At 36.9% G+C, this 25,733-nt stretch overlaps 1 protein-coding gene across 1 annotated transcript in view; it reads left to right on the forward strand.

Moving 5' to 3' along the window:
- Positions 1-10,529: 10,529 nt before the first annotated feature.
- The window catches only part of TMX4 (thioredoxin related transmembrane protein 4), a 43,196-nt gene continuing 27,992 nt past the window's right edge, over positions 10,530-25,733 (forward strand). The window contains exons 1-2 of the mRNA XM_082857480.1: positions 10,530-10,833; positions 17,966-18,081. Coding sequence (XP_082713606.1) covers positions 10,649-10,833; positions 17,966-18,081 — 301 coding nt within the window. The 5' untranslated portion in view covers positions 10,530-10,648. The remainder of the gene's footprint in view (positions 10,834-17,965; positions 18,082-25,733) is intronic.

The following is a 25,733-nucleotide window of genomic DNA, read 5'->3' on the forward strand; positions in this document are numbered from 1 at the left end:
ACAAAATAAGGATTCAGAAATATCATGTTCTACTGGTTATAAACTGCATGTTTCTAATTTACTAATTTTGCTATTTGTATTTGTATAATCATTTTAATAGGTAATACATTCACATGGGACAAAAAAGATATTCAGTTTAAAATCTCCATCTTACCCCATTCCCAGCTATCCAGCTTCCCTAAGACACTGTAGTGTATCCTTCTGGGAGGAAGGAGTTAAATCAGCTGGCTGAGATCTACTCGTTCCTTTACAGAGAATATGCCCCCAAGGGAGAGGCAACTGGACCTCTAGGTAAATAGACTTACTGATGTCTGTTAGGAGGCAGAGGCACTGTTTCTAAAAGGTCCCTGGGGGGCGGTCCTGGCTAAGGGTAACCTATACTAAATAGAACCCAGTATCATTGACTTGGGCATCCTGGGAGAATGTCAGGTAGGCTATACCTGGGTATAAAATGAAGATGCTTCCTAATTAAATGCTCCCACTGTGGCAGGTGATCCTGTGGACCTCATATAGAGAGTGCAGCTCTAGCTGATGTGGGGTGGAAGGGGAGGGCCTCCATAACTTCACAGACCTCTCTGTGCTTCATCTGAGCATTTTGGTTGTGTAGGCCCTTGCCACATTTAATAAAGCTCAGGACTGGGAAATATCTCTCTGATTCATGGGAATCTATGTGTTATTTCAACTTCTAAAGAACTGTTCTGCACATACATACTTCTATTCTTTTTCTAACACTTTTTACACCCCTAGTGGTATATTATACATACTGTTCTGTAGCGTGATTTTTTTCTGTTAATTTGAAAATCTAAAAAAAAAATCAAAGCTAGAAAAAGGGGCAGGGGAGAGGGGATCACTTTTAATACCATCCAAAATATTTGTTTATTGTATAGTTTTTACATTTTCTGCATTAAGCAAGTTTGCGGGGGGGTGGAAATGGAGTAGATACAAATTGCATTGACACAGAAGTACTTTCATACATTGTGGGATGTGGAAACAGGTACTTTCATCCGTTGCTTATGGAAGCATAAAATTGAGATAATCTCTTTGAAGGACCATTGGGCCATGGCTGTCAAAGGTACAAATGCATGTTTCCTTAAGTCAGCTATTCTACTTCTAGGAAACTCTTCTATAGATAGACTTGCACATAAGCAATTCATTGTGTGTAAAAGATTATTCGTTGCAACACTGTTTAGGAGAGAAATAAACTAAATGTCATCAACAGAAAACGGATTAAATTATACATAAATACTGAAGCTGTAAAAAAATGAGGAAGCTCGGGCTTCCCTGGTGGCGCAGTGGTTGAGAGTCCGCCTGCCGATGCAGGGAACACAGGTTCGTGTCCGGTCCGGGAAGATCCCACATGCCGCGGAGCGGCTAGGCCCTTGAGCCATGGCCGCTGAGCCTGCGCGTCCGGAGCCTGTGCTCCGCAACGGGAGAGGCCGCGGCAGTGAGAGGCCCGCGTATCGCAAAAAAAAAAAAAAAAAAAAAAAAAAAGAGGAAGCTCTTTATATACCTACATAGCGTTATCTATAACTAGACTAGTTATAGCTACACACTACAACACTTTTACATTCGCCCCTGGGAAATTGTTGGTGTATATATTTCAAGATTTTTGTATGTGCATGAACATACTTGTGAATTTTTCCAATATGATATTATACTACTTGTGCTATTTTATAACCTACCTAATTTATTGATTTTTCCAATATGATCAACATTATCTTATGTTAAACAAACTGCAAGAATATGAAATTTTCCAATACTTTAGGTAAAGTAACACATACATGTAGAAAAGCACACAAAACACAAATCTATAGTTCAATGAATTATCATAAAATGAAAAAACCCACTTCACAACACCGTGGCAATCTCTACATCCTCTCTCCTGACTTGTTTATGAATTCATAATCAGTCCTTTTTGGAATAAAATCCCATTTTAACAAATGGAAGGGTTTACATATACTACAAATTTTGTATTTTAAGTATTGCAAAATAGTTTCCATCTGCAATATAGGGCCAGTGATAACTTCACTTTCTGATAACAAGTTAACGGAAACTTATTTCACAGTGTCCTTCTTACTAAAACAGCAACTGCTCATTTACAAATCTGACCTTGTGAAGGGTCTATAATGTGATATGTGTGATGTGAAACTATTCATATAAACTCACTTGGCTAAACATGATGAAGATGTCTAATGAATTAAGGCCACAAATCATTTCTGAGTCTCTTTTCTATGGTTGACACTGGGCTATATGCCACACTTACCAATTTTAGTATCTAGTACACTTTCGTCAAGGACTTATGTAAGTCACCTTAAAGATGGTGATTTGAAAAAAAATGATTAAGAAAGACATTTAAATACTAAATGATGCTTTAAAAAACTAGTAAATTTTGTGAAAATTGTGTTTCTTGGACACCTAGTATTCCATAGAAAACTGACAGATGTACCATTGGAAGAAAAGAAACAAAACAGGAAAGTTTTTTCTTAGAAAATCTTACAAATATAAGTGAAAATTACCACATATGTACATATAATTGCTCTTGTTAGTGCGTGGCTTTCACAAATGGTGGGGTCTCTCAGTGTGTGTCAGGAGGCCCCCAGACCCCACAGTTTATCAGTGACTTTCCAGTTTTCTCCTTTTTTGCTGTTGTGAAGTTGGCCTTGTCTCCTCCAGTCTCACTTTCTCTCAACCTTGAGTGAATCTGTAAATTTAGGGGCCCCTGTTGAAGAGAGGAACAGGAGGTCAAGATATAAGAAAACTCTCCCTCAGAATGAAAGTTTGCTTTAATATAAGAATATCAGTTAATATAATACAACACATGAATCTTTTGAAGGAAGAAAACTCTATGATATTTTTGAAAAGTGCACAAAATGTATTTGATAAAATTCAACCTCTGTTCTTAAAAAAATTTCTTAGCAAACTAGGGACCAACAGGAGTTATTTCATCTGATAGTGTCTACAAGTTTGTGTGACAAACTACCAAAACATAATGGCTTAAAAAACACATATTTATTATTTCATTGTTTCTGTGGGCCACGAGCCCAGGCAGACATACTAGAGCTCTCTGGTCACGGTCTCCCATATCTGAAATCAACATGTTGACCCCAGTGTTCTCATCAGGATAGCAGGGCCCCTTTCCAAGCTCATTCAGGTAATTGATAGAATTCAGTTTCTTATAGTTGTGGAACTGAGGCTCTCAGCTGCTCGAGGCCAGACCTCTCCACAGCCAGCTCACAATATGGGGGCCTCCTTCGCCAAGGCCAGAGGGAGTGTCGTTCCTTAGGAAGGGCTAAGAGTTTTAAGCCCTTAGCCCTTAGTAGCTTAAAGCCCTTAGTAAGGGCTTTAAGAGCTTTCAAATGATTGGAGAATTTAATGACATCTGCAGAATCCCTTCACCTATGCCATATAGCTTGACCTAATCATGGGGAGATATCTCATTATATTTACAGGTCCTGCCCACACACAAGAGGAGGGGCTTATACAGGGTATGTACACCAGAGGCCACCTTAAAATTTTTTCTGCCACAAAACTTCAGACAATTTTTTTCCAGAACTGAGTTTAACAATTAAGTGTATACTAAATCTATATTTAAAATCGTTTGCAGCCATATGTCCCAGAAACAAGTCTTAGAGAGGAAAATATAAGAGAGACCAATTAAAATAGCACTTTAAAATAGAGTAATTAAGGACTTTCCTGGTAGCCAAGTGGTTAGGACTCCTGGCTTCCACTGCAGGGGGCACGGATTCAATCCTTGGTGGGGGAAATAAGATCCTGCCTGCCACGTGGTGCAGCCAAAAAAAAAAAAAAAAAGTAATTAGTAGTATACATGACAAAAAAACTGTGTTATCTCTATGGAGAAAATCATAAAACTTTAGTCAAAATCATTAAATAAGATGTATTTAGTGCTATACATCACTGATAGATTAGAAAATTCCATATTGTTAAAATGTTAGTTCTTGTAAATTGATTTATATATCCAGTATAATCACAATTTAAAAAATCTCAGCAGTTTTAGTTCGTTTGTTTTTATGATTGGTCCAAATCAAATGATTCTAAAATATATATGGAAAAATAGAGAAATAAGACTATCCAAGTAAATTATGAAAAGCATAGACAAAGGCATACACTTTTCTCTACCAGATATCAAGATATGTTAGAAGATACACTAATCAAAACAGTATGGGATTAATGCAGCAACATGGATGGACCTAGAGATTATCATAATAAGTGAAGTCCGACAGTGAAAGACAAATATCATATGATAGCGTTTAGATATGGAATCTTAAAAAGATGATACAAATGAACTCATTTACAAAACAGAAACAGATTCACAGGCATAGAAAACAAACTTACAGTTACCAAACGGGAAAGGATGGGGGAGGGATAAATTGGGAATTTGGGTTTAACAGATACACAGTAGTATATACAAAATAGATAAACAAGGACCTACTGTATAGCTCAGGTAACTATATTCAATATCTTGTAATAACCAATAATGGAAAAAAATCTGAAAAAGAATACATATATCTATGTATGTATAACTGAATCACTTTGCTGTATACCTGAAACATTGTAAATCAACTATACTTCAAAGAAAACATTCAATGATGTGTGTGTGTGTGTGTCTGTGTGTGTGTGCATTCACAGCAACAGATGCAAACAGTAACTCAACACCAGGTACATCTTTATGTAAGGACTCACTTGAAAACATACGTGTTCTTTGGTTATGTTTAAATTTTTTTTTTTTTAAGAAATTTAGTAAGTGCCCAAAAGCATGGAATTGAATCAAGGGTAGTATTTTAAGTTCATAAATTTGCAAAACACATACACACACTTATATCCATATATTTTAAAAGTATTTTAAAGTTTTTAAATCCCTATCTTTAGTATTTAAAACAATAAAGGGTAAGCAATTGTATTGAGTGGTAGTAGAGTATTATCAGTGTTTGCAGTGGGACGCTGGAGTCATCTTGCGCCAGCTTGTAAGAGCCAACTGGCAAATTTTCAGAAATGCTTCTAGCTGGTGGATATCAAGTTGGTAGTTTGAAATCAGTCATGTGGGAGTACTTAGCACACAAAAATTGACAAACTCAACAAGTCTGGGCTTCTCAGCCTCAGGGATGTGGGTTGTTGATCATTTACCAGCAAGTCACTGGCAGTTGGGCAAAATGGTGTTATGTAGAATCTATCCTACTATGTTTATAATTTTTAAGTGTTATGTTTATGCTTTAATAGTAAATTGTACTACTGATTTATGTGAAATATGGACTTTTAGTTACATTTTAGTCATATTTTCTCTTGTAAGACAAGCAAAATTGTTTTCTCAGCTTCTATCAGGAACATATAAGTTACTGCCTAGTGATTATCCCAAAGTATTTTATTAGGTAAAATGAGAAATGTTCAATTCTTGGCCTGTACTGTCTAATATTTTAATGCTTATCTGTGTCTAATTTTGGATTTCAAATATGATGACAAAGTGAGAGGAGCTTGAAATATGGACAAAAATTATACTTAGGAATATAAACTTAAGTTTATTAAATGGTGAACTGTTGTTCTTTACTTTCACTGAAATGTAAATAAGACAAAAGGAAAATTTTTTTTAATGCATGATTTAAGTACCTTGGGAAATATTTGGTTCAAATATCAAGAAATATTTACTAAAATGAAATTTGTAAAATGAATTCTTGTATAGATAACAAGAACTGATGATTTAGTTAACATGTTTTATTGCCTTGGAGCAGAGCAATAAACTCAATGGACATCTTTGTTTCTTCTCTACGATAAAAGTAAATCTTGACTACCTGTGTTAAGTACACGAATACAGTTAGCCTGATTTCCCAACCTTCAAATGCCAAGACAACAGATATTTGTTCATAATAAACATGGTTTAGATTTTTTTTTAAGGCTGAGAGTTAAATTTAGGGGTTCTTATCAGGGCATCTTCTCCATCTGGAATTTTCTCTGCTTCTTTTCTTTGTCTGTTCTATTCCTATCAGAGGAGCTCTAAAGCTCAATATCTTCTGTGGCATATTCTCAACCTTCCTATTCTGAAATGCTCTAGACCATTGAATACTTAGTGTTTTCTGAACATTATTTAACTTTTATTATGCCTCCTCATTAAGAAAGGAGACTCATGCCTCTCTTGATCTCACAGAATCTAGCATAAGGCCTGCACATAATATATGCTCCATAAAATTTGCTGAATGAAATGAAGAAACTGCCTGGTATACTCCAATATCCAGGGCCTGGTGATTATTAGAGATTACCAATCATTACACATAATATTTATACTTGGATTCCTTGATGGTTTTGTTGTTCCCCTTCATGTACAATTTGCCAGATTTGTAGCACACAATTGCTTTGAATAAAATTTGTGCCTCTCTCTTTTCCAGTTCCCATTTAATCCTACTTTAAAATTGACACTAACTTGCCAGGTTCCCAAATATCATGTAATCAGACAATATAATCAGAAAATGAGGGGGCAAGTAGTTACAGAAAGGGAGCTATTGTAATTAGAGTCCAGTGAAGACTTTATAATATTGGGGTGGCTGGTCCTAATCGCAGTTGACTGGACTCCAAGGGGAATCACAGGGAATTATCAAATAAACTGTATTTGCAACTATAAAATGTCCTTTTTCTGATCTGCAGTACGCAGGCACAGGTTTTCATATTCGTCTGGCATTTGGATTTCTTCTTCTGTGGGTATTTATTTTCTTTTCTATTTTCCTTATTGGGCAGTATATCTTTCTCTTAATTATTTGTAGAACTTCTTGAATTTAAACCTTTGTGTGTTGTGTGTATTTCAGGTCATTTTGCTCAGTTTGGCTTTACTTAAAAATTGTTTTTATTGGGTGGCAAATTTACCAGAATCCTTTTATGGCCTCAGTGTTTCTTGTGTTACTTAGGAAGGCTTTGCCCATCAGATGATTATAAAAGTATTCCCCCAAAAGCTTTCCAAGAACACTTGTTATCGTATACTTTTTCACTAGTGGATCCGAAAAATATTTTGATATGTAGATTGAGGTAGAGATATTTTTTTCCTCAATGAGGAGGAAATTGTCCTAACACTACTATGCATCAGTGCAATTGCTCCCACCTATTTGAAATGCCGTTTTTGGACATTATTAGTATGCATCAATATTCATTTCCCATGGATGACCACCCTTCCTATAAGTGATGCAGTCTTATGATTAGTTCTGGCCAGTGGACCATGAGCTGAATTGGGATGTGCTACTTCTGGCCTAAGGAAGCCAAAAGCTCCTTGCGGTCTTTTACTTTTCCCTTTCCCTGCTATGATCATGGGGAAGGTCTCGTGTTGAGGTGGCAGAGCCATAAGACTGAAGCAGCATGTATTACGTAGACCCTGCCTAGTGTTCAGCTTCCCCAGAGTCTCTTAGGCCAAAGAGGATTTTGCATGACAGAGAAAGGAACTTTATGAGTCAAGCCTCTGAAATTTGGGGGGTTGTTTGTCACTGCAATCTAAGTCTACTTTATCCTGTCAACTACACCACCTTTAACATATATAAATATCCATATACATATAGTTTTGTTTATTGAGTCTTTACTCTGATCCATTTTTCTATTTGCTTCTTCTTATACCAATACCTCCCTGTTTTATTGTAACTTTATAGCAGATTTAATACCTGAGAGAGCAAGACCTACATCATTGGTCTTTTTCAAAATAGTATTGTCTAGACTTAAGCATTAACTTTTTAAGATAGATTTTTAGAATTCTAAATGAAAGAAGTTGGTTGGATTTTGAATCCTATTGCATTAGATTTACAGATTAATTTGGGGAAATTGACATCTCCACAAAGTCCTCTAGCTTTTTTCATATGTCTTGCATGTTTCTTTCTTTCTTTGGGTAGTTTTTGTTGCTCTTGAATGTTATGTTTGTCTATATTACATTTTAAAATTAATTCTTACTGGTATATAGGAAGAGAATTGACCTGTGTATATATCTCTTGTATGCAGCTTTTCCTGAGCTCACTTATTAGTTTTGAAAAAAAATTAGTTGATTCTCTTTGCCTAGCAGGTGGTCCTGGGGTTGCTGTTTGCTGTTTCTTAGAGGCTTATCACGGCTCCTTTTGGATTCATTTCTAGTCACTAGCCTGGAACAATTCAGTTTATTTCAATCATTTATGGTTTCTTCTACCATCTGTTCTAGGAAGTGTCCTATTTAATAATTCTCCCTCCACCTCTTGTTCCTGTAAGGCATTTAGCAAATCTGTTTGTGTAATTAAATTCCTGTACTATTATTACTTTATGGACTAATTTTACAGCATTGTGTAGCTTATTTAATGTTTCTCCATCCTCAATAGGAAAATCAGTGCATATTACTTCTATAACTTATTACTATGGAGTTTGTAATCTGAATACAATCTCCTTATCTCCTTATCTTAGTAATATTAAGTCCCACATTGCCAATTTTATCAAGGTCTTTGCTTGTTACTATGTTTTTAAAGTTTCTACCATTGGAATATTTGTTGTTATCTTGCTTCCTTTTCCTACTAGGAGCCATGTGTTTTTGTGTAACCATAGCTGCCCACAGTGCCACCACTGGAAACTGCTCTAGGGATAAAAGTTCTTTCTCCCAGTGCCAAGTACCAATCTTCTATAAACTGTGATTCCATGCTTTAAACATGAAAAGGATTGAGCCCTGACCTAATTATCTAGGCATTATATTTATCTCATTTATATCTCAATATATATTTATATTTATCTCATTTAATCTTTATAGCCACCTTATGCAGTAGGTTCTATTATTACCTGCATTTAAAAAGAAAAGTTGGTGTTAACTGGTTTTAGCCCCAAGTCACATAGGTAGAAAGTGTCAGGCCAATGCCCTAGCCTAGTCTGTGCCACCCCACCACACACTTGCCCACACATGCTTGCTATACTCCTTCCTAGTGACCCTAGTCTGAAGGCCAAGAAATGCAATCCTTGAACACTCATTTTGTGTTAGAAGTAAGGAAGAGCTTCAGCAATGATACTCTCCTTTCCTAACTTTTCATTTTGCGAATTTTCCAACCTACACAAAAATAGAGAGAATAGCAAAAATGAACTTAGCTTCAGCACTGATTGATGTTGTGCTACTTTTGTTTCATCCATTTTCCTTCCACCGCCCCCAAATTTTATTTTTGGAGTAAAGAGAATTTTAGACATCATATTATTTCACCCATAAATATTTCACTATCTGTAACCAATAAAGGCTTCTAAAATATAATCATAACACCATTATCACACCCAACAAAATTAACACTAATTCCTTAATATCAGATCCTATTTTAAGAATTTGTTTTACCAATCATATATCATATACAAAAGCTACACTGAAAAGAATGATAGAATTTCTGTGTATGCCATTTCTTCCTAAAAACAAAATAAAATATTTCCCACTGAGTTTATAGGACTGATCTGTATAAAATAACTGACTTTTGGTAACATTTATTGCAAGGCCACTTTCCAAGTTTACAGTGGTTTGTAAATTTGGGTCTTACAGATAAGGGCTGGCTCCACACAGAATTGAGCAACAACTAATTAACACCTAATTCAGGTATGATCATCTCTGCTGGCAAAATTCATCTTTGTCACCTGTAAGTACTGATTGGAGATTGATCTCATGTGCCCTGCAATACTCTTAGTTGCATAGCTGTCTTTGTTGATTTGATTTCTGCCCAGGACAGAAATCACACTTTTTCATGATATATTGACCACACTACCCAGTTTTATGCTTTTCACATCTAATGAATTCTTGTAAAGCAACACTTTGAAACAGCACACCCGACCTCTGATTTTAATTCAGTCTTACATACTAAGGGTGTAGTGATCTCAAGGTACAGATGCATCGAATGGGTATCTGGAAAGAGATGTGGAAATCATTTAAGGCCATTCTCATTTTAGATCTAACAAAAGTGTAGCCAAGAGAAGCGAGAAGTCATTTAATCGCAACTGGCACTATTCTTATTGACTCATTTTATCTGTTAGTACCCATGTTTTAAACGTTTTTTTGTGAAATTAACATTATTTTTGTAAAAAATAGAATTGCATAGTCTAGTTTCATTATCTCCAATTAGGCAGTGCTACTTCATTATACACAGGCAAAGAGTACTTAAAATTTCCTCTCCCATTCAGTAAGAGATGCCCAACATGTCCTTTTGTTTTTCCATTCAGCAGTTTACTTGTAGTCCATTGCTGTTATTTTTGCTACCATTGAATAGGTGATGCATTTTTTTATTACTGGAGACGTTTCTCTTTAGAAAAAGCCACACGCACCAACCGCCATCCCCCCCCCACCCCCGCACCCCTTACTGGAGCCCAGGCACACGCCGGGCAGGTTCTCAGTTAAGCAACAACGGCTCATCTGTTTATTTTCAACGCAGCGGTCAGGAGGGGGAGGGCGGCCGTTGCCAAGGCAACCGAAGCCCCGGGCAACAGCGAGTCGAGGCGGGAGGGGGCGTGGCCTCCGCGGCCCGGGCCGATAAGAGGCGGTGACTGCCATCCCATTCTCCAGCTGGGCTGGTCGGCGCGGTAGGGCGGAGGTGGGGCGGCCCGGTTTTTGCTCGCACTACTTGGGAAGGCCCGGCCCGTAGGCCGGCCGTACCCTCTGCCCCAGACCCTGCCGAGGTGCCTCGCTCCGCGTCCAGACATGGAGGGCGGTCGCCGTGGCTCGCTGCTCACGGCGCTCCTGGTCGCCTGGGTCGCGGCGGCGGCAGCTGCGGAGGCGGAGGCCGGCCCGGAGCAGGCCATGCTGCCGCAGGAGCGGAGCCTGGTGCGGCCCATGACAGCCTCCAACTGGACGCTGGTGTTGGAGGGCGAGTGGATGCTGAAATTGTGAGTGTGCCCGCCCGCCCCGCTCGCCACACGGCCTTCGCGGCTGCCGCCCTCTCCCACTACCGCAGTGCCTACTGGGCTAGACCTCGGGCCGGGACCCGCCCAGCCAGCGACCTGCAGAGCTGGGCCAGGCCCCCGACGCTGCGCATGCGCGCCCGGCCCTCCGCGTTGAGGGCTGCGGGTGTAGCGCATCCTCTCCTGCCTGACTAGTTATCTATTTTGAGAGGAAGTGTTTTAGGGATGGGGTGGATGAGCGGTTTACCAAGGGGAGGAAGGGGAACAGAGAAATCTGCAAGAAAGTCTCTAGCTTTTGATAAAAGTGTATGTAGAGGGGAAAGGGCTGTCATTCAGTGACGCTTCTGTACGGAACAAATAACGTAGCACTGACTAGGCAAGGTACTTGTTGAATGAATAATTGCAGCATGGTGAAGGACTTACCAGTCTGTACAAAGTATCTCAGTCTTCATTTTGAAGACCCGATGTCCTTGTGAAAGATAAACGGAAAGGTGGGTGCCTTTGAAGCTTTAAAACAAGTTTGCAAATAAATGTTGATATTTGCTATAGTTTTTAGAGGTAGAGATTTCTGGGTAGGTATCATAACTTAATTGTGCTAGTGTCTTAAAGAAAAGGATATTAATAAATTGCCCCTTTTGAACAATAAAAGGTACATATTGGATAGTGCCTTGGCTTGAGGAGAGGTGGGAAAATGCAGTTTTGAGTTAGGAACAGGGAAGATTTATTCATTATAGTTTAAAATTTAGGAAGGAAGTAACCATTCGAAAGACGGCTTGAAATAGGCAGTGGGCAGATGTCTCAATAGGCTAGAGAGACCATCGTGGGGGGCTTGTAAGGAAAATGGAGAATGGCTGAAGAAATAATCACCGAGACCACATCTCCTTAGCCTGTGGTTTTCAGATGATACACATACTTGATTGCTAACATCTCTTAACTAATTTTACGTTGAGGACACAGACTTTCACAGAATTGAAATTTTCCTTCATTTGTCTTAAGACTAAATTTTGATTCTTTGAATTTAGATTGCAAACAGATTATTCTATAGACTGAAAACCTCAGGCCCAAAAGTTGTAAGTCACTTAGTAGATGACATTGTTCAAAGAACATAATGCACAGTACTGTTTCAAACAAGTATTTACCTTTTGGTCACAAAGCAGGGGATATTTTAGACTTCAAAGTAAAATGCCTTTGGTATCATAATAAATCAATGAAATTATTAAAGAGATCTGTAGACATGAAGCACTGATTAAAATTAACTAATTAACTACTTTGAATAGAGTTGAGGTCATTTTCTATTTAAGAGAGAAAATTTTAAAGTAAGCATGACAGGACTGTCATGTTTGTAATAATTGCAAGAGTTTTAGAGAGATTGTTTTATCAGCTAGTAGTACAGAAAGTTGTTTTTTAAGTAGGTGCTTGTACAATGGAGGTTTTCTAGATGTCAGTTTTCTGATTAAAACTGAGTTTGTGTATGTGCATGATGAAGGTCAAAGCAGAAAAGACTTGTTATGTTTAATGGCCTCAACTCCTTTATAGTTCCTTTTGGAGTAGCTATGTTCTTATTTTTCTTTTTTTAAGTAAAAACTAAGAACACTAAAGCTCAGGTAAGTGTAAGCCAAGTTAAGATTATAAACAAGCAACAGCCAACAACTCTTATGGCTATGTTGATGGTTCAAATTTTACTTCATAAGTGTACAAGCTGAGGTGTAGTAATCAATTGTTGTAAGCTTGCTATGTGTCCATTGTATGGAGTTATGTTTGGGCTCTGGTTCAGGATGATACTTGTAACCGAAAGTAAGCTGTGTAGACACTTGAGATCTTCTTAGAAGTTCTCTTTTCATCGAGTACACTTCAGAATAGGTTGATATGAATGAAGTGCAGCTAGAAAGGAAAGAACCATTACCTCCAAATTCCAGAAGCTAAGTGCTCGTCCTGAAGAAAATTGTGGCTGTTTATTTGTGATATTCCTCATCCCTTTGACAAAATCCAACACTTAAAAAAAATAAAATTTATATCTTCAGTACCACTATAAGCCTACTATAAATTTCTAGAAATTCTTTCAAACATCCAGTAAGTTATCAGATTTTTTTTTCTGGTGTCTATAAGAGAAAAACAAAATGTGTTAATACTTGCTCCCATGTTAGTACTTTGTTCAGATGAACTGGTCATAATAAATGGAGATTTTTAGGGATCCACAGGTGATGATATATTTAACTTCTCAAAAGAAGCAAGTTAGGAGGCTTTCTGATAATATTAAAATTTTAACATTACTTTGAATGACAGTTCTTTACTTGTTCATTTGTTTATATGCTACCTCTCCTCTGGGGACTTTTTCTTTTTGATCCCACTTCGTACAAAGTTCCTATAATACAATTCCTGGTTAGATTGGTATCAATAATTTATTTTGAACCAACACTTGCTTGGTTCCCATCATATCAGTGCTTGAGAATACTACTTTTGTTCTTTTGAAACACAAAAATATACAATATAATGCTGTTCTGGTGGCTTTTTTACCCCAAGTCTATAAGTAGATATCTACAAAGCTTAATTTTGACCCACATACTTTAAACTGATATCTAGAGGAAAAATATGTCTTTGGGTTAAAATATCTAAAATATTTATCTCTAAGGCACAGAAATCTTTATAAAGCAATACTTTTTCTGACTTTGTTCTTGGGATGATCATGTTTCAAAATTGAAACTAGTCATCTGGTGATGGAGAAAAGCCTCATGTATTTCCCTAGGATCTCTTGGTTTTAGTGTTGTTTTTCTAGTATCCTTCTTAGACTTGGAGAGAACATCATTGCCTTAACTTGCCCATATCAAATAGTTATAATTTCTTGCAGTTTCATCGATAGTGGTGATTTATTGATTGAATGTATAAGAGATAGTCATTAAATGCTTGTTATGTGTCAGGTTCAGGGTTGGGGACTTGGGAGGATGAAGGTGAATAAATTACATTTCTTGATCTCAAGGGACTGGCATGTCTGCTGGGCTGTGAAGGAAATAAGTAGCATAGGTAGCATTTGTTTATTTAGCAAATGTTTGTTGAATGCTTCCTCTCTCTTGAGCATTCCTCAGTGGTTCTCACCAGGGTACTATTACCATTTTGAGTTGGACAGTTCTTTGATATGTGGGGATGGCTCACACATTGCAGAACCTTTGGCATCCCTGGCCCCTGCCCATAACATTCTAGTAGTCATGTGACATCAAAAATATTTAAACCTCCATCCCCTATACACACTTCCAAATGCCTCTGACTGGAAACCACTGCCTTAGGTACTGTTATGGGTAATTTAAAAGCATGCAAAAGAGGAGCTTATAGGCTAACATAGAAGTATTTGATTTCACATTGTTTCCACAAAGGGTAATCATCCACATCTTCTCCATCGTCATCATCATCACAGTAAATAGTTACATTGCTAACATCAGTGTAAGCAATTCAGAATGCCCTCTTTCAGAATTTGAGCATCCCAGAAATCTGGTGCAGGATCATTATTCTCATTCTCATTAACTAAAGGAGACGAAAACTTGGGAGGTTAAAGCTTTAACCCATATCCTTAGTAAGTGGTGGGCAAGGCCAGAACTAGAATGCTGGCCTGAGCTTTGCAATCCCCAGTGCAAGCTGAGGAGAGTAGTTGTATAGTGGGGGAGCCTGGAGGAAGGCACAGAGCCTGGCTGACTCATGCTTATGCTTTCAGCTGGCCTGCACCCTGACCCATATAAGAGGAGGCCTTTTCCCTATGGGATTCAGAGGTCCACCCATGACTTAGCATCTCTGTAATTTCTGCAAACTAAGAACATCGCTTTGAGTTCATTCCTGACACTTCTTACCATTCATACAGGTGCCCTGCCTTCTCTGTACCCAAACCACCCAGGAAAATTCTTTCTTATTTGTATCTAGCATGACCTTATCACAACTTATAATCAATTTATATGTTTTTGTACTTGGTTTTTGTCTTACTCCTCCTCTAGATGATAAGCTTTTAAGTAGAGGAACAAAGTTTTTCCTCCTCCTGTTTACAGAACCTTAATAACTGTCAAGTTCTAGGTGTTCAATAAATACTTTTTGACTCAGTGAATGAATGAATAATAGACTTTAATTGTTCTTTAATAACGAGCTAGTATATCACTGAAGGAAACAGCTGTATATATTTTCTTAGGTACTAAGGATAATCACTATCACCTCCCCTTTGTTCATTGATGTAATAAATAGTTACTGTGACCTAGAATGTGCCAGGCTCTGTTCTAGGTACAAGCAATGCACCAGTCACTGCCTTCATGGAGTGTTCATTCTAGTGAAATTTCTCTAGCAGGTGTCATGGTAGATCCTAAATGACTATCTTTTAGATACAAAAGAATACTAATAGTTTAAAAAGTTGCAACAACAGTGGACCAGTTCCCACTTCTGAGACTCAGGGCTGCTTTATCTCCGTCACCAAAAGAACACACTAGGTTAATGGATGACCTTGGTACATTCCAGCACAATAAACTCTGATTAAATCTTAGCAATAATGGCATTAACAGTGCCACAGACCAGTGGGTAACAGCGACAAAGAAAATGGAGTATCTAAAATTACCTCAGTGGCATTTGTATATTTTGAGGGTCAGTTTCACCAAAATCTCTATTTATATAATAGTCTGTCTAGAGATTAGGGACTAGGATTTTTTAAAATGATGAAATTTGCATGATTTAATCATTACTGATATAGCAAATATGTTGTATGCAGAAACAGTTGTATGCAGAAACTGTTCTAGGGAAACAAAGCAAAGAGGATCAGAAGTTAATTAAACTGTACCTCAAACTTTCTTCCTTTCTTTTGGTAATGTCTTTCTTATTCCTACTGTCTGTCTCTCTGTCTTTCTCTGTTGGATCTTATTTTCCTTGGACATTTTTATCACACAAATACCTCCATCTGTGTTCCTGCTCTGTGTGGTCTGAGGTGACTGTCAGCAAGTCTCTCTGAATCTGCCTTGTTGCCTTACAACAGTGAGGCCATAAGGTTCAGATGAGCTAACGCATCATAAAAATGTCTCTGAAACCAGGCGTATATTACAAATGTCATTTACATTAATGATTTTCTTAATATGTGCCTGCTTTACATGTGTCATCTAATCTTTCAATAACCTTCTAAGGTAGCTGCTGTTATTATCCCATTTTATAGTTGAGAAAGCTGAGGCATGGAGGGATTATTAACTTGCTCAAAGACACATGGTTAATTTGTAATTGGTCTCTCTGATGCCTCTGGCAGAACTCTTATCCAATATATTGAAATGCCTGTTGAAATGTACTTAATAATAAAATGTTCCTTTTTTCCCTAGAGTTTACCAACTGCTTGCCCCAGTCTCATCTGCCATTTGGATATTTAGAAAATATGTAGAAAACAACTATTTTCTCAGATGAAGAATATAATTTTCTTTAAAGTTTGTTCACTTATGTATTCTGCAAACAGTTATTGAGCACTTACTGTATACCAGGATGTACTTTGCCTTGGAAGTGTAGGTATACAGTGTTTATAGAAAAATCCACATTCAAAGATGTCATGTCAGCAGATTGTTCTTGGACCATGTTCTCTGGTCCATGTCTCCTGGACCTCAGGGATTGGACAGTGAGCTATAATGGGAAGATTAATGACCTTTTAGAATGATCTTGGAATTGGCTATACTAGTCTTTTTTTTTTTTTTTTTTTTTTTTTGCGGCACGCGGGCCTCTCACTGTTGTGGCCTCTCCCATTGCGGAGCACAGGCTCCGGACGTGCAGGCTCAGCGGCCATGGCTCACGGGCCCAGCCGCTCCATGGCATGTGGGATCTTCCCGGACCGGGGCATGAACCTGTGTCCCCTGCATCGGCAGGCAGACTCTCAACCACTGCACCACCAGGGAACCCCTATACTAGTCTTTTTTAAAGATAGAGCTAGAGAGGGCCAGCCTTCTACCTCTTCTCTTTGCTTCCATCATATTCTTCCCTGATCCATTATCCACAGAACTGCTGGGTGCATTTTACAAAATGTGAATCTGATCAGAATTCTCTTACCTCTTTAGGGCTAACCATGGAGCTTCAAATAGAGTGCTAACTCTTTATACAACTTTAGTTAAATGCTCAGTACTCTGCACCTTCACACACATTGTTCTCTCTGCTTAGATTAGAACATTCCTTGATCCCTCTCTGACTGTTACTCCTCCTTTAGATCTTAGCACAGTTGCTTCTTTCTCTTTGGGCCCTTCTGAGATCACCCAGCGCCTGAGTGTCTCTATACCATCTTTTCTATACTCACATTTGCCACCTGGTTTGTAATTACCTCTTTGGACTGTATACTCCCTAAGGAGAGGAGGCACATCTGTCTTGTTCACAGCTATAGCCTCAGCTTCTTGGTTGGTGCTCAGTTCATGTTTATTGAATGAAAAAACTTAATGTAAAAAGCAGAGTTCTGATTGAAGACACAGGTTCTTCTAATTCTTAAGTGTCAGGTAGAGTTGGTTTAGCCTATAGCTTCTGCTTTCTTTCTCGAAATGGTTCAGAACTGCCACAGATCTTTGGAAATGACACACATTCTTGAGGACCCACTAGCAGATCTTGTGGTCTTTGCTCATCAGATTTGTAGCTTTGATGGATTTGAAACTGGTTTGGCTAGTTTAGGAGCACCCTTATGAAAATTGTTCTCCTTTAGTAGCACTTTCAAAACAGTGTTCACCCTCAAATATCAAAAACTATCTGGAAAGTGATAAAATTTGGGTTGATTGTAGCAATAACATTGAAATAAAATACTTTAAGTATTATAGTAATTTGTGAAAAATCTTAAAACTTTGGCTAATTTTTTCCCAGGGGATTGATATTCCTCCTGGAATATATATATAAATATTATATACTTATAATATATAAATAATATAATAATATTATAATATATAAATATAAATATTATATATTCATAATATTTATATTAAATTCTAGGAGGGAAATGTGCTTCTGTTTTTCTTTGTCTAATGACTTTGGGAAAACTTGCTTTTGTGTCTCCCTTTAGTTAAGAATTTATTTTGTCAATTTAAATACTCTATTTCTCTATTTTATTTTACAGATATTTTTCATGTATGTATATTGATTAGCTATTATTCTTTTATAGTTATGCCCCTTGGTGTCCATCCTGTCAGCAGACTGATTCAGAATGGGAGACTTTTGCAAAGAATGGTGAAATACTTCAGATCAGTGTGGGGAAGGTAGATGTCATTCAAGAACCAGGTACTGTAAATGTTGAACATTAAATGCAAAAGTTAGTTGCTTTTAATTTTAATTTTTTCAAGCATTCAGAAAAGTTGGAAGACCAGAATATTGATTACCCATGAACTGACCACCTAAAATCAAGATAATATTTTAGCATATCTGCCATCTGTCTGTGTTTGTATTTACACATACATATGTATATATATTTATATTTTTATTATTTTTTTGCTAAGTCATTTGAAAATAAGTTGCAGACATCATGAGACTTCACTCTTCAATACTTCAGCATATTAAAATCTCCCTAATTATTTCCCACATGACTTTTTATAGTTTTTTAAACCAGGATCCAATCATGGTTCACCAATTACATTTGGTTGTTATGTGTTCTTAGTCTCTGTCAATCTAGAATAGTCCTCCATTCTTTCTATGCCATTGATATTCTGAAGAGAACAGGCCAAGGATTTGCCTAGATGTTTCCTTATGGTGACATTTAACTTGTTCTTATATTTTCTGTAAACTTGAACTTCAGTGTAAATGCATAATTTGGATTAGACATTTATGGAAAGATGATGCTGTGACTTTATATTGTATCCCGTCGTAAGACATGTACTGTCACTATTAGTGATGTTGAATTTGAGCATTTGGTTAAGGTGATGACACTAAACATCTCAGTTGTAAAGAAAAGACCCCACTTTGTAGCTGGAAAGTAATCTGTGGGGTGATACTTTAGGCTTTTAAGATCTGTAATGATCTTACCTGAATCAAATATTTTATTAAGAGCTACAGAATGGTAAATTTCTAATTCTGTCACCATCTACATTTATTAGTTGTTAATGATATAATTTTTCAAAAGAGGGAGATAAAGGAGACTTTAATTCTGAAAAGATACACACAGTAAATTTGTATTTATAGTTTAAAAATAACTTTATGTAACTTTGTGTATTATATATAAATTGAGAAAAGTTGGGTTTTTATGATTTAAATCTCAAATTTGACTATTTTAAAACTTTATAAGTAATTGTTTTCCTATCTATATTTAATTTCTACCTATTGCATCCTTTCACAAGGGGGAAAAAGATGGTAGGTGTGGAAATGTAGCTATTCCTTCTCTGTAATAACTGAGTTCAATAAACACAAAATAATGAATTACCAGTTACTGGGACAACAAAATGAATGGTGTCTGTTAAGATCTATGTGTTGACAAACCCATGGAGAGAGATTTCTGCTACAAGCCATGAGTCCTCAAGCCTCAATCTTTTTAAGCATTTAAAACAAAACCACTTCTGCCTCTCTGCTATTTAGAGATGGACAGTTATAGTTATTAGTTCATGATTTGGGCTATTAGTTTTCCTGCTTGGAGGTCAAATCATTGCAATGACATATCTGTGGTAAACTTGTTTTTGTGTTTTTAATAGTTTGAGTCCTTGTTAATTTGTGGGCACCAGACACATTTTATGATGCGTTTCTTAGACATGCAGCCGGCCTATTCCCATTTCAGCCTTTTGGCATACCTGCTGTGAATTCACAGCATGATTTAATTAAACGAATTAAACAGTTAGCTTTGTGATGGATTCACAGATCTAAAGTCTAACTGAATACTGTCTTTCCTCCTAAAATGTAGACTTATAAACTGTTTTTCCATTGTGAATGGATGAAATGCTTTTTCGATAATGAAGTAAGAGAAATTGATTATGACAAAATATATTGAAAGCAAATTTATCATTGACTCATAGTATTTATATAAGTGTAAAACCTCTTCAAAGAAGAAGAAAAAAAGTCTTTGGTCTGATGTCCTATGAAACTAGTGAAGAAACAAAGTTCAAAAAACAAAATGTGGTTGTTTTGTGTCTTAGTATTTTTAAAGTAGAGGCTTTTTAAAGTAGAATTCTTTTAAATGGTAACAACTGAAAACCTGTAACTGATAAGTAAAAATTAGGAGCCAGAATTCTACACACGTGACTGAGTGGCCTAGAGAATATTTCACTTTAGATTATTTTATGTTTATAAAACTATTTTATGTTTATAATTTTACTTTAAATTACAAACCTAATGCTTTCAAATAATATTTTAATAGCATTTAGAAATAATATGTTTATGCAACCAATTTTTAAGTTGATACCATGCACCAGACCCTGTTCTGGATAGCAGTGATACAGACGAATGATGCAGGTAAATAATGGTGCAGGTGAATAAGGAAGAAAAGACCTGGCTCCTCATTGAACTTACATTCTAGTGAAGGGGATAAACAATCACAAAAGAAAACTGGGAAATAATGTCTGGTGGTAGTAAGGGCTATGATGAAAAAGAAAGCAGGGTAAAAATGTAGAAAATGGTGGGAGCCACTATTTTAATAGGATGTCCAGGGAAGGGCTGTTTGACTGTAGGTCTTGACAAATTAAGGAAATGAATTTCAACAAGGTTTAGGGGAGGAGCATTCCAGGCAGAGCAAACAGCATGTGCAGGTAGGAGTAATTGGCTTATTTGAAAAACAATATGGTAGCCAGTGGGGTCCTTGAGACAAAGGGACTGGAGAAGGAGCTAGGGACCAGACCATTTAGGCTGTTGTTGGCCATGGCAAGGAGTTTAGGTTTTATACCAAGTATGATAGAAAGGAAGCTACTGGAAGGTTTTGAGCACGGGCGTGACATGATTTGATTCATGTTTTATAAGTATTCATTTGGCTATGTGAAAAATTGTCTGTAGGAGGTCGGAAGTGTAAGCAAGAAGAGAAGTTCAGAGGTTAATGCAATAGCCCAGAGTGGAGAGGATGGTGGCTTGCACTAGTAGCAGCAATGGTAAGTGACTGGATTGGAGATACGGCATTTGGGTGGAATATCCTAAAGGATTTCCCAGTAGATTGGTTGTAGCACTTGGTGAGAGGAAAGAAGATGGAGGAGACTGAAGGAGGATCAGGTTTGGGACAGGGTTTAATTTGGAGATGTTTCATAGAAATCCAAATAGAGGTGAGCTAGAGATAGACATTTAAGGATCATCAGTGTAGATGGTATTTGAAGCAAAGGGACGAATTGAGATTACCTAGGGAGTGTGTGCAGAGAAGTGTTCTGTGGATTGAGAACTGGGGCATTACAACATTTAGAAGAAAAGAAGTTCCAGCAACAGAAAAGGAGAAGCCAGTGAAGCAGGAAGGAGATGGAGAAGTATGGGGTCCTGAAAGCTGAATGAAGAGAACATGCCTTATGTGGCAAACCTCTGGGGCAGCTTGTCCCTATTCTTGGAAGCTATTTAAGTGTTTACTTCATTTTTACAAAATCTTACCTCCTGAATGAGTGGGAAGCCGTCAAAATGATATTATTTTCCCCAGGGCTGAGCTCTTTACTAGATATTTCTGTATACAGATTGATATTTGGGTACAGATCTGCATTACTGTATCTTTCATCAGGGCTGCTGTGCACAGGAGTGCTAGTTAGGGATAATTTCATTTCTTTTTTAAAAAGAAGGGAAAGCAAGAATTTTTGAGGTGTTAATGCATACTCTTCAGTTATGCCTGTAACTCTTCCATTGGTATATCTAATAAGAGATTTTTTAGGTATTTGAAATAGAAAATAAGATTTCAGGATTATAAAGACACTGCATTTTTACAGCTGAGATGTAGAAGTCAAGGAGAGCACAGGCCTTAGATTAGATTGCTTTATATTGCCTGTTCAATACTGCATAGGCCAGATGATGTTTCAGTTGAGTTGACTTTGGAAAATTAAATTTAATGAGTATATACTTGAACCTTCTGTTCCATGCGGATGAGCTTAGTTGTCCAGGACAGGAAAAGAGCAGCTGCTCAGAACACCCATGGCTGTTGCACTAGATGAGAGGTAAACCAGACCCTTACCATGGTCAAGAATAAGTGCTGTCTTTAAAGCCACTAATTTATTATAGAAGACAATTTAGTTTACTGTACTTTAGTTAGTGTTGATATTTTAATTTTATAATTGTAAAACTTAGTCTTTTGTATTCTATTTTTACTGACAACTTTATTTCAATTTCAAAGGTAAGATTAGTTTTACTTTTTTTTTAAAATTGTTTTCCTTCTACTTCTCTCTTTGGTGATAATAACTAACTGTGGAATATTACGCAGCCATAAAAAGGAATGAAATTGGGTCATTTGTAGAGACGTGGATGTACCTAGAGAGTGTTATACAGAGTGAAGTAAGTCAGAGAAAAGCGAGTATCGTATAGTAACTCATACATGTGGAATCTAGAAAAATGGTATAGATGATCTTATTTGCAAGGCAGAAATAGAGACACAGACGTAGAGAACAAATGTATGGATACCAAGGGGGAAAGGGGTGGGGAGGGAGGAATTGGGAGACTGGGATTGACACATATGTGTTATTGATACTATGTATAAAATAGACAACTGCTGGGAACGTACTGTAAAGCACAGGGAACTCTGCCTAATGCCTGGTGGTAACCTAAATGGGAGGGAAGTATGAAAGGGAGGGGATATCTGTATGTGTATGGCTGATTCATTTTGTTCTGCAATGTAGGCTAACACAACATTGTAAAGCAACCATACTCTAATAAAAATTAATAAAAAAAACTAACATTTAGTAGCATTTACTTCAGCCTGTAATTGTGTTAAGCACTTACATACATTTTAGCTTCATTACAATCCTAGGAAGAACAAACTATTTATATATTATTACTCATAAAACTGAGGCTCAGAGAGGTTAAGTAACATGCCTAAAATAACACAGCTAATAAATGATAGAACAAAAGCTAGTAGCTGTCCCCATTAATATTAAATTTAAATAATTTCTGTTGTGCTTTTGCATATGAAATTAGTTCCCTGCCATAAATTTTATTTCTCTAATCTTTAATTCTTCTTTTTCTTTTGCTATATGTGTTTAAGATAAGCTTGCTAATAAGAAATTAAATTTTTTTCTGCATTTTGGATTAATGTCATTTTATGCTGCAGTGCAATCTTCATTTTAAAGTGGAAGTTACCCTTAAAGTATAAAAGGTACCGTAGAAATTTTGGGATGTCTCCTTAAGTATTTGAGGTGTGCTTGTTTCTTCCATACTTTCTGAAGTTTGTGTCAGTGAACCATTATGCAAACCTTGAAATGAGCTGCTGCCCTGTTATAATTCTTTAAGATCTATACTTGTTTTTAAATCATAAAGCCACAACCTCACATGGTGCTTCTGTGTTCCAAGGTGGTCATGGTTTAACTTTTCAGGTGATGAAGGTCTCCCTTAACATTTCATAGTATCAGTATTAAAAATTAGAAGACATTCATATCAAAAACTATAAATTTCTTATACCCTTTAATGTAGCCATTTGGGGAACAAGTGTGCTGTTGTACCGTCTAGCCTGAATGAGAAAGATGCAGAAATCTCAGAGACCATCCATCACTGTGTTTCTTTTTTATTTTCGCATTGATTTTCATGGGTGCATTTATTTATAAAATTTTAAGTTATGTTATCCAAAATAAGGCACAATTTCCAAAGCACTTAAGACTAAACTAGTGTTTGTTACATCCTCTTATTTTATTCTAACTTTGAATCAGAGATTTAAATAAAGAAATTAATAACATTTATTAAGTACTTATGTGTCAGACCCTGTTTTCTATGTGCTATATAAATATAAAATCACTTAATACTACAATACTGCAAGATAGAAATTGTGATGCCCATTTATAATAAGAAAACTGAAGCCCAGAGAGTTTAAATTAACTGTCTCATATTAAAAACTATTAAGAGGCAGAAGTGGAGTTTATCCCCAGGTAAGCTGGCTCATGAATCTGGAAATTCATATTGTATAATTTAATGTGTTTTATGAACTATTTTTTTTATACAGCAGGTTTTTATTAGTTATCTATTTTATACATATTAGTGTATATATGTCAATCCTGATCTCCCAATTCATCCCACCACCACCCCCGCCCCGCAGTTTCCCTCTTTGGTGTCCATACATTTGTTCTCTACATCTGTGTCTCTATTTCTGCCTTGCAAATGGTTCATCTGTACCATTTTTCTAGATTCCACATATATGCGTTAATATATGATATTTTTCTCTTTCTGACTTACTTTTCTCTGTATGACAGTCTCTAGGTCCATCCATGTCTCTACAAATGACCCATTTCGTTCCTTTTTATAGCTGAGTAATATTCCATTGTATATATGTACCACATCTTCTTTGTCCATTCGTCTGTCAATGGGCATTTAGGTTGCTTCCATGACCTGGCTATTGTAAATAGTGCTGCAGTGAACACTGGGGTACATGTGTCTTTTTGAATTATGGTTTTCTCTGTGTATATGCCCAGTAGTGAGATTGCTGGGTCATATGGTAATTCTATTTTTCGTTTTTTAAGGAACCTCCATACTGTTCTCCATAGTGGCTGTATCAATTTACATTCCCACCAACAGTGCAAGAGGGTTCCCTTCTCTCCACATCCTCTCCAGCATTTGTTGTTTGTAGATTTTCTGATGATTCCCATTCTAACTGGTGTGAGGTGTTACCTCATTGTAGTTTTGATTTGCATTTCTCTAATAATTAATGATGTTGAGCAGCTTTTCATGTGCCTCTTGGCCATCTGTATGTCTTCTTTGGAGAAATGCCTATTTAGGTCTCCTGCCCATTTTTGGATTGGGTTGTTTGTTTTTTTAATATTGAGCTGCATGAGCTGCTTGTATGTTTTGGAGATTAATCCTTTGTCCGTTGACTCGTTTGCAAATATTTTCTCCCATTCTGAGGGTTGTCTTTTCGTTTTATGAACTACTTTTAAGATTTTGTATAAGTTAATGTTTTATAAACTACTTTTAAGATTTATTTTTGGGCTTCCCTGGTGGCACGGTGGTTGAGAGTCCACCTGCCGATGCAGGGGACATGGGTTCGTGCCCCGGTCTGGGAGGGTTCGTGCCCCGGGTTCGTGCCCCGGTCTGGGAGGATCCCACATGCTGCGGAGCGGTTAGGCCCGTGAGCCATGGCCGCTGAGCCTGCGCGTCCAGAGCGTGTGCTCCTCAACGGGAGAGGCCACAACAGTGAGAGGCCCGCGTACCACAAAAAAAAAAAAAAAAAAAAAAAAAAAAGATGTATTTATTTTTTATTTATTGCCATGGCCAATGATGACCAAGATCACATGAAGGATTTTAAGGAACAAGTTAAAAATACTGCTTTCAGTGATACCTAACATATATTAGAAATCCTATTTATTCTGATAAAAATAAAATCTAAATAGAAACTTGAGGTAGCGATGGGATGCTGTTTGTTCATTCTACTTTAAAAGGCCATATAAACAAAGCATAATTCCTTAATACTGTAACTCCTTAGATAAAATTTTTGAATGGTCATAAGAATCTCTAGCTAGGAGAGAAATGAGGTGAAACTGTTTGCAGTAATTATTTTAAGCTTAAAGCATATAATAGTTTAGGATTACCAATGCTTTTTCCCCTAGTAATTTAGCATTGGAAATTTATTAAAAAATACCCTTGTTCCCCTGCTGGGCTGTATTTCCAAACAATGTTAGAGGTGAACATGCTTGTTAAATCCTCAGTGGACTTCTCAGGTCACATGTGTTTTTGCAACTGCCAGTACAACCTTTTTTTTCCCCCCCCAGATGTACAATGATAAGTGTATATAGTAAATGTTTCTTTTTGTAAATTGATTTTTATTACCTTCAGAATACTATCTTTTCTTTTAAGTGCAATAGGGA

This window comes from Leucopleurus acutus (genome assembly GCF_964270905.1).
Source record: "Leucopleurus acutus genome assembly, chromosome: 16".
Lineage (NCBI taxonomy): Eukaryota > Metazoa > Chordata > Mammalia > Artiodactyla > Delphinidae > Leucopleurus > Leucopleurus acutus.